Below are 14,857 nucleotides of genomic sequence, written 5' to 3' on the forward strand. Positions count from 1 at the left end.
GTCTACAAAGCAAATTCCAGTACAGTCTAGGCTGTTACACAGAGAAACTGTCTTGAAAAACCAAAAAAGTTAGAAATTTAAACACTGCGAGTTCATTACAGTTTCACCAACAAGCCAATGGCAGGAGGCTGGGCTCCATTGTGGCCTTTGATAGTGTTACAGAATCTGATCACTGAGCTACAAATGCTTTGCCTACAGAGAGTGTGGACTTTAGTTTGTTGTTGACATTAAGGTCACCAGATGGGACCTATGAATGTACTGTCTAGTCTTTTTAACACATTACTAGAGAAACTGGTCTCTGTTTTTCCAATTAAAAATAGCTGTAACCATTAGACATAATTCGCATGTGTAAATCCAAAAAAGGGGGGGCATCTAGGAGTTTGTATTTTTTCGTTAACAGTAATGCACATTTTCTGGTTATTATATGGCCTAAGTGTCTCGATTACTTGAGAAACTTGGTTGCATGTCTGCTTAAAACAAACAAAAAACGTAAGTGAGAGCATTCTAACCTATAGTGTGTGTCCTTTGTTTTTTTGGATCTTAATTGGAAATACTCTTCAGTATGTTGCTGCTAGCACAGGTGAGAAAGGGAATTCCTAATGAACTGCTATTTTTAGGTGCTTGGGTTTGACTTTTTTTTAAAGCTTTAATGAAATGTTTAAATGTCTCGTCACAAATGTCATTCAAATTATTATTGGGTATATTATATCCTTGAGAAATGACATGAGATGAAAATACTTCAGTCTTATGAAGACATGTGAATTTTGAATGTGGATTGAAGGTTTAAATTTACATTTTGCTGTGGTTGGACTAATTTCTGTCACTATCTGATCCTGTTCAGCTTTTCATAATGGAATCTTTCTCTGGTTTAGCATTTAATTGGAACATATTTTTATTTACCCTTTAAAGTGTTTGGTCTCTTTATTGTGACTGCATGGAGTAAGCTTTTTAAAAACTTAACGCTCTTGTAAAATTGCTCTTGGAACTGTGTGCAGAATTTAAAGCTTGGCCAATGAGCCACCACTTCTATATGGCTTACAATCATGTTTCAGATTTCTGCTGACAGTTTCTTCATGATGTGATTGAGAAATCAAATTGAATATCTCACCAGCAAAATAACAGCTTAAAAATACAAAGCGAAAGCCATGATTCACCTTTTCACTTTTTATTCTGTAGCTCACTTATGTCAACTAACCCTGGAGTCTTCTTAAGACACCATAGTGGTAATCTTGTGTGTGTGCTATACATAAAGTGTCCTAGCTGATATTAATCTGCTTTTAATAAGTGCGTTTTTTTTTTTTCTTTAATGTGGGTATGTTAGAATTGACACACTATTTTTTTCTACATTGTGAGAAATTTTAAGCAACTTTCTGAGTATTTTGATTATTTTACAAGGTCCTTCTTGTAGGGCGGTGGTGGCGCACGCCTTTAATCCCAGCACTCAGGAGGCAGAGCCATGGGGATCTCTGTGAGTTCAAGGCCAGCCTGGTCTACCAAGTGAGTTTCAGGACAGGCACCAAAACTACAAGAGAAACCCTGTCTCGGAAAAAAAAAAAAAAAAACAAAAAAAAAAACCAAACCCACAAACAAAACGTCCCTCTGATTTCTAAATATTTACTCAAAGGTTGTGCAATGCAGGCAATTACCCCGCACCCCCCATTTCTTACATGTAAATTTAGAATGTGTTTTTATCTCTCACTGAGGGAAAGTTTCCTTTCCCCTCATGGTTGTCTGCTTTTCTCTGTGGAAACAGTATTCGGTGGAGCTTTTTGTCTTCCAGCACACAAACCAGAATCACACATTCTGCATGTCCATGAAAGGTCATTAAAATAGGAAACACTGTATATGAGTTAAAAATGGCCAAATTTTTAAAAGTTCAGCCTCCCTATTTTCCCTCGTGTTCTCGGGATCCGCTTGGCAGTCATCAGCCCCGTGTTTCTCCGAGCAGGTGGTCCCTGCCACGTGGGCCGTGGGATGCCGAGCGCGCACTGCGTACCGGGGTCACCGGGAACAAGGGGAGCGCACGGGAGGGCCGGGGTCCCGGGCAGGAGGCCGGCACTAACCGGAAGCTCGGGGGCCTAGGGGCGTGGCCTCGCGCGGAAGTGAGGCGGGGGCGTGGCTGGAGGGGGCGTGGCGGCCCGCGGAAGAGGTTCCGGGGGCGTGGCCAGAGGCAGGCGCGCAGGCGCCGTCTGGCGGCGAGGTGCCGAGGCGCCATGGCGGCCACGTTCTTCGGTGAGGTGGTGAAAGCGCCAAGCCGAGCTGGGACGGAGGAGGAGGAAGAGGAGGAAGAGCAGAACAGGCGGGACACGCCGGAGGACCGGGAGGTCCGGCGGCAGCTGGCGCGGAAGAGGTCAGGCTCCGGGAAGGCCTCCCCGCAGGGCGAGTGTCAGGCGCGGCCCCGCGTTCGCGCGGGGACACCGACTCCCCCGTGGCGTCCTTGCCCTCCATCCACCCCACACTTGAGGTTACATCGCGTGTCAGCTGGAAGCTCTGTGTATTCCAGAACTGTTCCCAAACACACAGATCCGAGGTCACGCCGGCCCGGTTCGTTTCCTCTCGCCGCACTCCTGCACAATTCCAGTTTCGGCTTCCCCGCTTCCTCTCCCCAAGCATGCTATTTTTATTCGAATTCACGTATTTTATGTGTGTGTTGGGGGTCAGAGGTTGAAGCTGGGGGTCCTGTGGCACTTTTCCACCTCCCTTTTGAGACGTCTCACTGAATCCAGAGCTCAATGTTCTACACGGGCTGTGCCCCAAGCCTTAGGGATTCACCAGCCGCTCCAGTACCTCCGCTGCCGGCGGCTACTGAGGTGGGTTCAGAGATCAGAACTCGGCCACTTGGCACCTTCCCAACCCTAAGAATGCTAATAACAGATTATCAAATCATGCCAAGCCACAGTCAGATTCACCTAGTTTCTTCAAATATACTATTTTCCAGTGGTTTGTGGCCGCTAGAGACACTCTGGGCCGCTCATTTCGTTTTCAGCAGCCACCTCTGGTTTTTCACTCCTGCGAGCCCGGATTTGTCTGATGGAGTCCCCCTGCAGCCATTTAACTGTACACTCCTCATCTACATTTGCCACAGCTAAATGCTTGAACGTTTGTTTAGTGTCTTGGTCCCATTCAGCATTTTGCTGGCAGGAATGTTTGAAACGCTTTTAGTCTCCTGGGGGCTCTGTCTAGCTCATGGTGGGTGCTGGCATGGGTGTGTCGGGTGGACGGTGTCAGGTTTGTTAGCGGTAGTTTCACCCATTGATTGAGTCTGCTCTTTCTTTAAGATTGTAGTACTTATTTTATAAGAAGAAATGTGTCTTACCCATTTGTAAGGACACTCTTAACACCTATATCCACCCCCCCACCCATCCATCTACCTATATCTTCTATCACCCATCCATCTATCCATCCATCCATGGATATATGTGCATGTAGCACCTGTCTATCACCTGTCCAATCTAAATAAATATCATGACTTCCCCCATCTGTTTCTCATCTGTCTCTGCTCCATCCATCCATTTTGCATCCATCTCTAGTTAGCATCTTCCTATCACTTATCTTTTCATCTATCTGCTTATCATCCTGTCTGTCGCTCATCTCTCACAGTGTGATAGTTGTAGTGATATTTGCTTACTTTAGTGTTATCTCTTGTTGTTAGGGAGGTGCGGCTTCTCCAAAGACAGACAAAAACATCTCTGGAGGTTGCGCTCCTAGAAAAGCACCCCTGCTCCAAGTTTATAATTGCAGTAGGAACTAATGCAACAGGTAAGTGCCAGACCAAGACTAGACATCCTGTTGGAAGACTGGACCAGCAGGGCACTTGTTTCCACATGAATTCCATATGTTGATATTTAAAGAAGGTCACAACAGGTGCTGGGCATGTGGCTCAGGTGGTAGAGTGCTCACCTACCACTCACAGACCCTGGGTTTAATTCCCAGCACCGCAGACATTGGGCATGGTGCAGTCTGAGCACTCAGAAGGCAGAGGCAGTAGACAGGAGCGTGGAGTGTCAAGGCCAGCCTGGGCTCCATGAAGCCCTGTCTTAAAAAGTCACAGGAATTTTATTTCAAGCAAAGTAGGTTGCCTGCTCTTTCCATCTTTGTAAGAAACATAAAAATTGAGATTTAAAGGGTGTATACTTAGCTTCAGGATTATAGTTCAAGGCCCTGTTTTCCAGTCTGTCTGGGTTGTCCAGTGGTCTAGCAACAGCTGCAAGCGTTGTGGAGCGCTTCAGTTCTGAGGTCCTTGAATGCATTTATTGACTCGGTGGGTTCAAGGTAGAGCAATGAGTTTAGTTGTAACAGCGTTGTGTGTCAGTACGTGTGGAGACCTTTATAATTTCAGTGGGTTTGTGAGCTCTGAGGAGACCATTTGGGAACTATAGTTATGAGCCCTTACCCTTGTAAGGTAGCCATAATACTTAAGATTGTGTAAGTAACCAGTAAGTAGCCATTCACTCATTATGTAAAGGTCTGCTGGCCTAAGTTTTTTTTTCCTTATTTATTTACTTATTTTTGGTTTTTTGAGACAGGGTTTCTATGTGTAGCCCTGGCTGTTCTGGAACTTGCTCTGTAGAGCATGCTGGCCTCAAACTCACAGAGATCCACTTGCCTCTGCCTCCTGGGTGCTGGGATTAAAGGTGTGCATCACTACTGCCCAGCTTTTTATTTTTATTTTTTTGTTTTTTTGAGGCTGAATGATTTAGAAGTTACAATGTGAGACTGGTGCACATTCTGTGCACAATGCTGTCTTTCTAGTCCCTACCTGTAATACTGTCTGGTAGTGGGGGCTTTCATTCCTTGGCCTTGTTTTTTTCCCTCCAAAGAGGGCCAATTAGACCATTGGTTCTCAACCTGTGGATCATGCCCCCTTTATCGGTCAAACAACCCTTTCACAGGGTTGCATATCAGATATCCCGTATATCAGACATTTATATTACAATTCATAAGAGTAGCAAAAAAATACAATTATGTAGTAGCAATGACAATAATTTTATGGTTGAGGGTCACCACAACATGAGGAACTGTATTAAAGGGTTGCAGCATTACAAAGGTTGAGAACCACTGAATTAGACAGTCTTTGAATGTTTTTTATGGATTTTTTACAAAGAAAATTATGTGTATATGTCTGTATGTGGGTTTTCTCAAGAGTACAGGCTAGAGGAGGGCATCAGATCCCTAGAGCTAGAATTATAGACTGTTGTGAGTCACCAGGGGTGGGTACTGGGAACCAAACTCTGAGACTTGACAAGAGCAGTACTTAATCTGAACCATCTCTCCAGCCCCCAGTTAGGTAGTTTTGAATGATAGTTTCAGGTCTAAATTCTGGGGTAATGAGTAGAAAATGCAATTTGCATAGCCAGATGCCAGTTTATATGAACGTCTTTTTTTCCCCCCACAGCATTTTTGTCATCGTTTGTTATGAATTCGGGAGTCTGGGAAGAAGTTGGCTGTGCTAAGCTCTGGAATGAATGGTGCAGAACAGCAGACACTGTCCATCTGTCCCCGACAGATGCTTTCTGTGTTTTTTATCAGCTGAAATCAAATCCCTTGGTATGTGGGACTTGACTTAATATTCTTAGAACATAGTCATTTTGGCATGAGTCCTAGATAGTAAACACTGCAGGATCTCACATGCTAGGGTGCTCCTTTGCCACTCACTGTATCCTTTGTCTTGATATTGATTTCTAATGGTCTAACTAAATTTTAGGCCTAACTCTGAGAGTCAGCAAAATGAGTGAACTACTGTGTTATATTTCATTGCTGTAACAAATGCCTAAAATACTCAGCTTTCGAGAGAAAAGGTTGATTTTGGCTTGAGAAATTTGAAGTTCTAGTGAGTGAGTGGGGCAGACCCTTTCCTTTTAGTCTGCTGGGGTGGAGAGGGGTGGTGCTTGTGACAGGATTGTACAGGGCAGTGCAGCTGAGTACAAGGCCAGGAGGCAAAGGAGAGGAAGAGATGAGCGCCACAGCCTCCCTCAAGGACATGCTGCTCGTGACCTGAAGCCTGGGCCCTTTGAGTGGACACAGGGCCTTTGGGGGCTTGGCTGCAGAGCAGTGTCAGGCACTGGTATTTGTGTGGTGCTCATACGATGACAGGGCCAGATGTGTCTACATTTTACCTGAGCACTCTTGAAATCCCCTTTTCAGGTTTTTCTCTGTCAGTGTAGTTGCTACATTGCTGAGGATCAGCAGTTCCAGTGGCTGGAAAAGGTAAGAGGAAGCAAGCCCTGACTTGGCTGTGTGGGCTGTTCTCAGGGGCCTGGGGTCTTGTCGCTTAGACGTTTGCAGTCAAATATTAGACAGGAAAGAATTTATTTGTTTCCCTAAGAAAACATTGTAGGAGTTTGTTACGGAGTGTGTCTTAGAGTTTCTATTGCTGAGATTAAACACCTGACCCAAAACAACATGGGGAGGAAAGGGTTTATTCAGCTTACTGTAACTGAAGGTTTTTCTGTGTCCTGGCTAGCAGGTGGTTGGGACAAATCTGTCTTACCCGCCAGTCCCTCAGCCACTCGGACCCAAGTAAACACACAGAGGCTTAGATTAATTAAAACTGCTCGGCCATTAGCTCAGCTAACTATTGACTAGCTCTTACACTTAAATTAACCCATAATTCTTGTTTATGTTTAGCCACATGGCTTGGAACATTTTCTCAGTTCTGCCTTCACATCTTACTTCCTCTGTGTCTGGCTGGCGACTCCTGACTCAGCCTTCCTCTTCCCAGAATTCTCTTTGTCTGTTTATCCCGCCTATACTTCCTGCCTGGCTATTGGCCAATCAGCATTTTATTTATCAACCAATGGGAGCAACACATTCACAGCATGCAGAGCACCATCACCCATCAGCTTACAATTCCACATTGCTGTTCATCGCTGAAGGAAGTCAGGACAGGAACTCAAACAGGGCTGGAACCTGGAGGCAGGAGCTGATGCAGAGGCCACGGAGGGGTGCTGCTTACTGGCTTGCTTCCCCTGGCTTGCTCAGCCTGCTTTCCTATAGATCTTAGGACCACCAGCCCAGGGATGGCACTAATCACTAATTAAGAAAGTGCATTACAACCGAATCTTACGGAGGCATCTTCTCATTTGAGGTTCCCTCCTTTCAGATAACTCAATTTTGTGTCAAGGTGGCATAAGACCAGCCAGCAGAGTGTGTTTTTTTTTTTTTTTTTTTTTTGTTTTAATTTTTAAAAATCGTGCTCCAAATGACCAGCCTATGTTGGGTGGCTCATGCCTTTAATCCCAGCACTTGAGAGGCAGAGGCAAGCAAATCTCTGTGAGTTCGAGACCAGCCTGTTCAACAGAGTGAATTCCAAGAATGCCAGAGCTACACAGAGAAACCCTGTCTCAAAAAACCAAAAAAAGAAAAGACAAGAGCAGCCTAGCAGGGTAACCAGCATTGTGCTCAGGGTTGTATATCCTTGAGTAAGGCTGCAGTTGACTAGTGCCTTGGAGTGAGTGGCCACCACTCACTGCCACACTCCCAAGTACCATATCTGTATTTCTTAGTATCAGGTGTGGTTACAAGTTCTCATTTTGGAAAACTGAACTCAAGAACTTTATAGAATAACTATAATTTGGGCAGTCATATATTGCATATTGAATATGCCTTCTCAAGAACATTTAAGACTAGAAAGGTTTTATATTTTATAGTTTTTTTAAAATTTTGGAATATTTGCATATACAGAATGACATGTCTCAGGATAAGACTCAAGTTTAAACACAAGTTCATGTTTTATATATAGCTTAAACATTTTATATCATTTTAAGTTTGTGAAGTGAAATTGCATGGTATGAAATTTTCCACTTGGCTTGTCATTAGGCAGGCCAAAGGTTTTGGATTTTGGTTAGGAATATACACCATGTCCATAGTTTACATAGTGCAAATGTTACTACATTGGCATATACTTACTTTTAATAGAAGCAAAATTCTACATTTCATGTGCAGACAGGGTGCAGCAATCAGATGTGTGATTGGCATACTGGGAACCTTCAACAGTTACCGTTTTTGTTCCACCTGTACTGTGAGGAGGATGTTTCTAAAGACATCCTGTGCATTTGAACATAGATACTAAAATTAAACTCATTGGAAATAAGAATTTTGGTTTGTACCAATTTTAAAGCAGTTGGCCTTCAGTGTACTACATTAAATGAAGGTTTGTTTGCAAAGATCTACATGCTGTTCTTTGATTATATATGCATATACTCAGGGTACATGGTGTATTTTTCTGGGGGAGATCAAAACATTAATTTTAAATTTTGCAGGATGCTGGTTATATAAAAATATTACTCTTGTACTGTAGAAAAAATTATATATATATACATATATATATTATCACTTGAAGTGATATAAAATTAGGCACTTTAAAATAAAAATATCTTATGTGTAGAAGTGCTTTGCCTGCACGTATATCTTTGTACTATGCATATGCCTGGTGCCCTTTGAGGTCAAAAGAGGCATCAGATCCCCTGGAACTGTAGTCACTAATGGTTATGAGCTGCCATCTAGGTCCTGGGAACCAAACCCAGGTCCTCTGCAAGAATAAGTACTCTGAGCCTCTGAGCTATCTCTGTAGTCCTTAGATTATACGTTTTTAAAGCAAAGTGTTTCTTTTCTTTTACTTTATTTATTTGCTTTTTTGAGATTCTTGCTCAGTAGCCCAGGCTGGCCTTGAAGTAAAATTCTTCTGCTTCAGCCTCCTCACTACTGAGATTATAGGCATCTGCGACTATTTGAGGGTTAAAGCAAAGCTTTTTAATCAATGTTGTTCTACTTAAGAATATTCTTTGTAAACACTTGCTGTGTTAGTGACAGCCAAATCCTCAAATGACGCATAACCTGACATTGTCAAGTGCTGTGGGTTCAGGCCAGAGCTATTGTAGGAAGGAAGTTAACTTATATTGTGATTTTTCTTTCTTTCTTTTTTTTTTTTTTGGTTTTTCAAGACAGGGTTTCTCTGTGTAGCTTTGCGCCTTTTCCTGGAACTCACTTGGTAGCCCAGGCTGGCTTCGAACTCACAGAGATCCGCCTGGCTCTGCCTTCCGAGTGCTGGGATTAAAGGCGTGCGCCACCACCGGCCGGCAGTGATTTTTCTTTCTTAAATGGCTATGTACAGCAACAGTTTGCAAGAGGCAATGTTTAGTATTTATTTACAAGCTGTGTTGTAGTGAAATTAATTGTGTAAATCTTTATGATACCTGACACAAAACTTTCAGCGTTCTGTAATTGGCACTAGTAGCCATTTTCTCATTTCAAAAGTATTTCAAACAAGTCATACATAATTGCACACACTCGTAGTAGTCACTTTTTTTTTTTGTTGTTGTTGTTGTGAAAAAATGCATCCACAAAAAGCAAAGTGGAGGAGAAAATGTTTACTTTTGCGTACACTTCTGAGGATGAAGTCTTTTCCTGGTAGAAACATGCAGCAGCAGCCAGGGAGGCGTGGTGGCGGAGCCGGAGGCTGACTGGTCACATTTCATCCTCACACAGGAAGTGTACTGAGAACAGGATGTGGGGCCAATCGTAAACCATCCAAGCCTGCCCCAGGGACACACTTCCCTCAATGAGGCTGCACCTCCCGAGTGTTCTGTAGCCTCCCCAAATAGCACTGCCAGCTGAAGACTGAGTGTTCAGATCCATGAGGCCATGGAGTACATTGCTTATTTAAACCACAGCTCCTGGAAACCCAGCACTGGGGAGGCAGTGTAGGAGAGCCATGAGGCAGACAGACAGATAAAAACAGAGGAAACAAACCCCCCCCCCCAAAAAAAAATAATAATTTGGGCAAATATAGTATCTTAGAAATTCCTTCTTTTAAAAACTAGCTGCTTTCACTGTTTGTTTTTTTTGTTGTTGTTGTTTTTCTTCTTGCCGTGAATTTAAGTAAAAGATAGAAGAATCCTTGATGACCTGTCAGATCTGCACACTGAGTGATTGAAACTCGGCTCAGGTGCCCTCAGTGGCAGGGGAGGGTCGGGACGTGGAGCATGCTCGTGACTTTACTCAGGGTGGCAGTCCTAGGCCACTACTTTGTTCCCACCCGTGATCGCTGCGCTGGTCTGCATCACATGGCTCCTGGGCAGTGCCATTCTGTCGGGTCAGAGACAAGACAGTGACTGGGAAGACTGTTAGACCTGAGTCACGGGGCCGCACTCTGCACTCTGCAGTCCCTGATGCTGGGGTGAGCCACTCAGCAGTGTTTCTGGTGAGGAAAGATTAACATAAAATCCATGTTCTCTTAGGTTTTTGGATCCCGACCCAGGAAGAACATGAAGGTAACAGTTCTCACATGCCGACACGTCACAGAGTATAAAACCTCTGAGTCTACCTGCAGCCTTCCTTCTCCTTTTCTGAGAGCCCTAAAAACTCAGAAATTCAAAGATTCTGCCTGCTGCCCCCTGCTGGAACAGCCGAACATTGTGCATGACCTGCCTGCTGCAGGTGGGACTGGAAGTTGCAACCTTGACACTTTGTCACAGGCTTTATGGATGACTGTCGCTTTACTAGTAAACTTTTTTAGTGACTGTGGAAGGCTAGCAGTGCATTGCTGTTGATCCTTTGTGTCTACTTGCATGTGTGGGACACTAGGTTAACTTTTGACTTCCCCACATTGCAGTGTGACAGCAGCTTAAAGTCTTTGCTGTTGCGCTTCCACAGTTCCTGTCTGTTTGGATTCTGCAATCGCAGAGTGGAATCCAGTGTTAGATGCAGACTGTTGGTATGTGAAAATCGGCAATTTTAATTATCAAAGTCCGAAGTCTTGGATGCTGAAGCTTGGTTGTTACTCTTTTTTTTGTTTGTTTGTTTGTTTGTTTGTTTGTTTAGAGATAGGGTTCCTCTGTACAATCCTGGCTGTCCTGAAACTTGCTCTGTGTATGTGGCTGGCCTTGAACTCCTAAGTGCTGGGATTAAAGGCGTGTGCCGCCAGGCCTGGTTTATACTTAACGTTTTTATCATGCCGCTTACATTTGAGTTAGTTCTCTTGTGACAAAATTCCTAATGGAAGTGGTTTATGGAAGGAAGGATTGTTCTGGCTTACAGTTGAAGGGACACACTCCATCACGGTGGGGAGGCATCAGGAGCTGAGGCCCTGCCATGTTGCATCTGCTGTCAGGAAGTGGAACATGAATGCTCATGCTTAGCTTCCTCTCTCCTTTTTCTTAGTCCACACTCTAGCCTTTGGAATTGTGACACCCACATTAACATGGGTCTGCCCCCTCAGTTGACCTAACCTGGACAACCCCTCAGATGTTCCAGAGGCTTGTCTCCTGGGTGATTCTAGACCCTGTCAGGTTGACACAGCCAGCCATCACACCACTGCTCACACATACTGTGACACAATAAATTGTCATTTGTTTTCAGGAGTTCATATTTCATAGTATGTAGGTGTTTTTTGTTAGATGCATTTTTAAGCATAATGCTTTGCCTTTTGTGTTATATTTACTAGTAGAAAAAAGTATCATTAATTCATAGTATGCATTATATATTACTCTTTGCATGTGCCTCCTCAAAGTGGCCAGTATTCTAATATATTAGTTCTTACAATTATGATAGAATGTTCAGGAAATGCAACATAAAGATAATATTTATAAAACATTATTAGGAATTATTATTGGTTTTGAAAGAAGATACCCATAAGTGGGTCAACATGGCAGTTGATGCCTTGATTAAAAGAGGCAGAAAGTTGACCTTTTCAAAACAGCTTTTATTATTTAAAAATGTTTCACTTAAAAATTATGTCATAGAAAATAAGCATTTTTCCTTTGTGTGTTTGTAGTTTTAAGCTACTGCCAAGTGTGGAAAATCCCTGCAGTTCTGTATCTGTGCTACACTGATGTGATGAAGTTGGACCTTGTCACTGTTGAAGCTTTTAAGCCTGTACTTTCTTCCAGTAGCTTGAAATCCTTGGTGAAGGTAAGGCAGCAGTGCTCTGCATTCACAACTGAGTTGTTACCGTGAAATGAACGATGGGAAGTGCTGTGGGGCAATGTAAACCCTAAGCAGCGTGTTGGGAGCGTCTCAGTGAGGCGCTTGGAATTGCTGTGACTCGGTGTTCCAGGTGTTCTGTGATGTGGTGACTGCTTTGGTCCTGGTGTGGATTACTGCACTGCGGTCACATCCGACGTGTCCTTATGGAGAAAGTGGTGTGCTGCTTGAGATGTTCCTGTAACTAAATTGGGAAATTTATAATTGATTTTTTAAAAGATGTATTTATTGTTTTTATTTAAGTGTGTGTGCCTGTAAGAGTTTATGTGTAAGTGCCTGTGTGTGTTGGATCCTGGAGCTGAAGTTACAGATTGTTGTGAGCCACTGATCTGGGTGATGGGAAATGAGCCCAGGTCCTCTGCAAGAGCAGTAAGTCTTATTAAGTTGTTTCAAATTTGGCTTCTCTTTCAGTGGGTTTATATGTCCAGCCAGCTGTCATCTCCCATTTAGTTGAGGGCTGCGTCCCTGAGGGCAGGCAAGGGCTGTTTGTTTCAACTGTGGATGGTATTCGCAGTAAAAATCTAGATTTTTTTGAGATTAAAAATCATTTGTCATATCAACTTGAAATAACCTAGTTTAAATTACATTTTAATGTTTCCTATATCTGCCCTCATGATAACAACTTGTGGCAGGTGGGATGATCACTCTGGAGAATGTTTTCTTTTGTTTGAGTTAGTGTTTGACCATGCTGCCCAGGCTGGCCTCTCCCAAGTGTTGGGATTAGAGGCATGTGCTACCATGCCCCGTTGAGTACTGTTTTGTTATTAGAAGAATAACTAATTTGTGTGTGGAGGGTATGTGTGTGTGTGTGTGTGTGTGTGTGTGTGTGTGCGTGCAGTGTGGCTGGAGAGTCTCTCTCCGGGTCCTGCCAAGCCCCCGTAGTCCTGCAGCCCAGTCACAAAATCATCACTCAGACGCTTACATTATAAACTGAATAGCTATGGCAGGCTTCTTGATATCTGCCCTTATATCTTAAATTAACCCATTTCCATAAATCTGTGGAATCTACCTTGCCATGTGGCTCGTGGCTCACCGGTGTCTTACATCATGCTTCTCCTTGCAGTGGCTGGCCGCGTCTCTCTGACTCCGCCTTCCTGTTCCCCCAATTCTCCTCTCTGTATATATACTTCCTGCCTATACTTCCTGCATGACTACTGGCCAATCAGCATTTTATTTATCAGTCAATCATAGCAACATATATTTACAGCATACAGGACATCCCACAACAGTGCGGTGTTGGTGTTCTTTGAGACCTGGAATTTGTGGATTAGGCCAGGCTGACTAGCCTGTGGGTCCCAGGAGTCCTCCTGTCTCTGCCTCTCAGCACTGGGTTTACAGGTGCTTGTCAGTGTGCCCAGCTTTTACATGAGCTCTGGGGACCTCAACTCAGGTCCTCATGTTCTCGTGACACTTCACCTGAGCCATCTCCTTGGCCTCAGTGCCATTGTCTCAAGGACTAAATACAGTGGGCCTGAGCTAGATAGAGTGTGGCTTATGGAAGTTTTCTTGGGACCTTGCTTCATGGCCCTCACCTGGGGTAGCTCCATAGACAGAGGAGGTGCTGGCTTGCGATGGCAGGCACATGCTGGGAAGGAGTAAGAAGTCACCCTTAGGAAAGGCATCTGAGAGCTTCAGAAGGTGGGCAGAGAGGCAGTGTGCACAATGTGAGGAGAACATGAGCACCCACGTGAGGGTTGTGGAGGCATGTGATAGATGGTGTGCTGAAGGTCAGCAGAGTTGGAGGCTTTGGCCAAGGGAAGGTATGATAAAATATTCTGAACAAGAGCAACTTGGGGAAGAAAGGATTTACTTGGCTTATGCTACTGTCCATCATGGAGGGAAGTCAGGGCAGGAGCTCAAGCAGGAACTGAAGCAGAAACAATGGAGGGATGCCGATTGTTGCCTCACTCACAGGCTTATGCAGCCCAGAGCACCTGTCCAGGGAATGGTGCCACCCATAGTGAGCTGGGCTCTCCTACATCACTTATCCATCAGGACAATCCCCCACAGACATGCCCCCAGGCCAGTCGATCTGGACAAACCTTCAGTTGAAACTCAGCTGACTGAGCTGGGTCAAGCTGGCCAGGCCGGTGGGGCTCTGAACCACTTGACTGTTTACCTTTGAACAAGATGAAAGGCAGCTCATGCTTGGTGCCATTCTCCTCTGTTGAGAATGTGGGGGCTGTTGTGTATTTGGTGACAACCTTTTCTCTCTTTCCAGAACATTCCCGAAAGCACAGAAATACTGAAGAAATTGATGACAACAAATGAGATTCAGAGCAACATTTACACGTGACCCCAAAGGCAGTGAGCCATGACCACGACCTGCCCATTCCAGGGAGCAGCCACTACTGTTTTGTACTTTACTCTGGGATGGGGGTGTTTTGAGGGTGATAAACACAATAAAAAATTAAAAAACATAATTGTAGTTTTATTTTTTTCTTACTGATGACATATCTACAACTGAAATATTAATGAACCAGTCCTTTAGGCCAGCCTGGTCTACAGAGTGAGAGCCAGAAAAGGCTCCAAAGCTACACAGAGAAACCCTGTCTCAAAAAAAAAATTTTTAAAACATTCTTATTTTATGTATGTGAATATTTTGTCTGCATGTATGGCTGTGTATTGTGTGTATTCAGTGTCCACAGAGGCCTGAAGAGAGTGTCAGGTCCATGAAACTGGAGTTACTGATGGTTGTGAGCCACGATGTGGGTGTCAGGAACTGAATCATGGTCTTCTGCACGAGCAGCCAGTGCTTCAACTCTGAGTCTTCTCTCCAGCCAGCCTCTCAACCTCCTTCCCTCCCTCCCTCTCTTCCTTCCTTTAAAAGGCAATACACATTTTTAAAAAGCTCTAGACACCAACGGGCTGTAAC

The 14,857-nt window shown here is 44.1% G+C and overlaps 1 protein-coding gene across 1 annotated transcript; it reads left to right on the top strand.

The window, feature by feature from the left end:
• The first annotated feature begins 2,148 nt into the window (after positions 1-2,148).
• On the top strand, positions 2,149-14,405 carry Psmg1 (proteasome assembly chaperone 1). The gene is made up of 7 exons (XM_028879939.2): positions 2,149-2,350; positions 3,653-3,759; positions 5,396-5,547; positions 6,145-6,207; positions 10,239-10,437; positions 11,774-11,910; positions 14,204-14,405. The coding sequence occupies exons 1-7, from the start codon at positions 2,214-2,216 to the stop codon at positions 14,276-14,278; spliced, it is 870 nt and encodes a 289-aa protein (XP_028735772.1). The 5' UTR covers positions 2,149-2,213; the 3' UTR covers positions 14,279-14,405.
• Positions 14,406-14,857: the final 452 nt, after the last annotated feature.

The sequence above is a fragment of the Peromyscus leucopus genome, chromosome 12 (assembly GCF_004664715.2).
Source record: "Peromyscus leucopus breed LL Stock chromosome 12, UCI_PerLeu_2.1, whole genome shotgun sequence".
NCBI classification, from domain to species: domain Eukaryota; kingdom Metazoa; phylum Chordata; class Mammalia; order Rodentia; family Cricetidae; genus Peromyscus; species Peromyscus leucopus.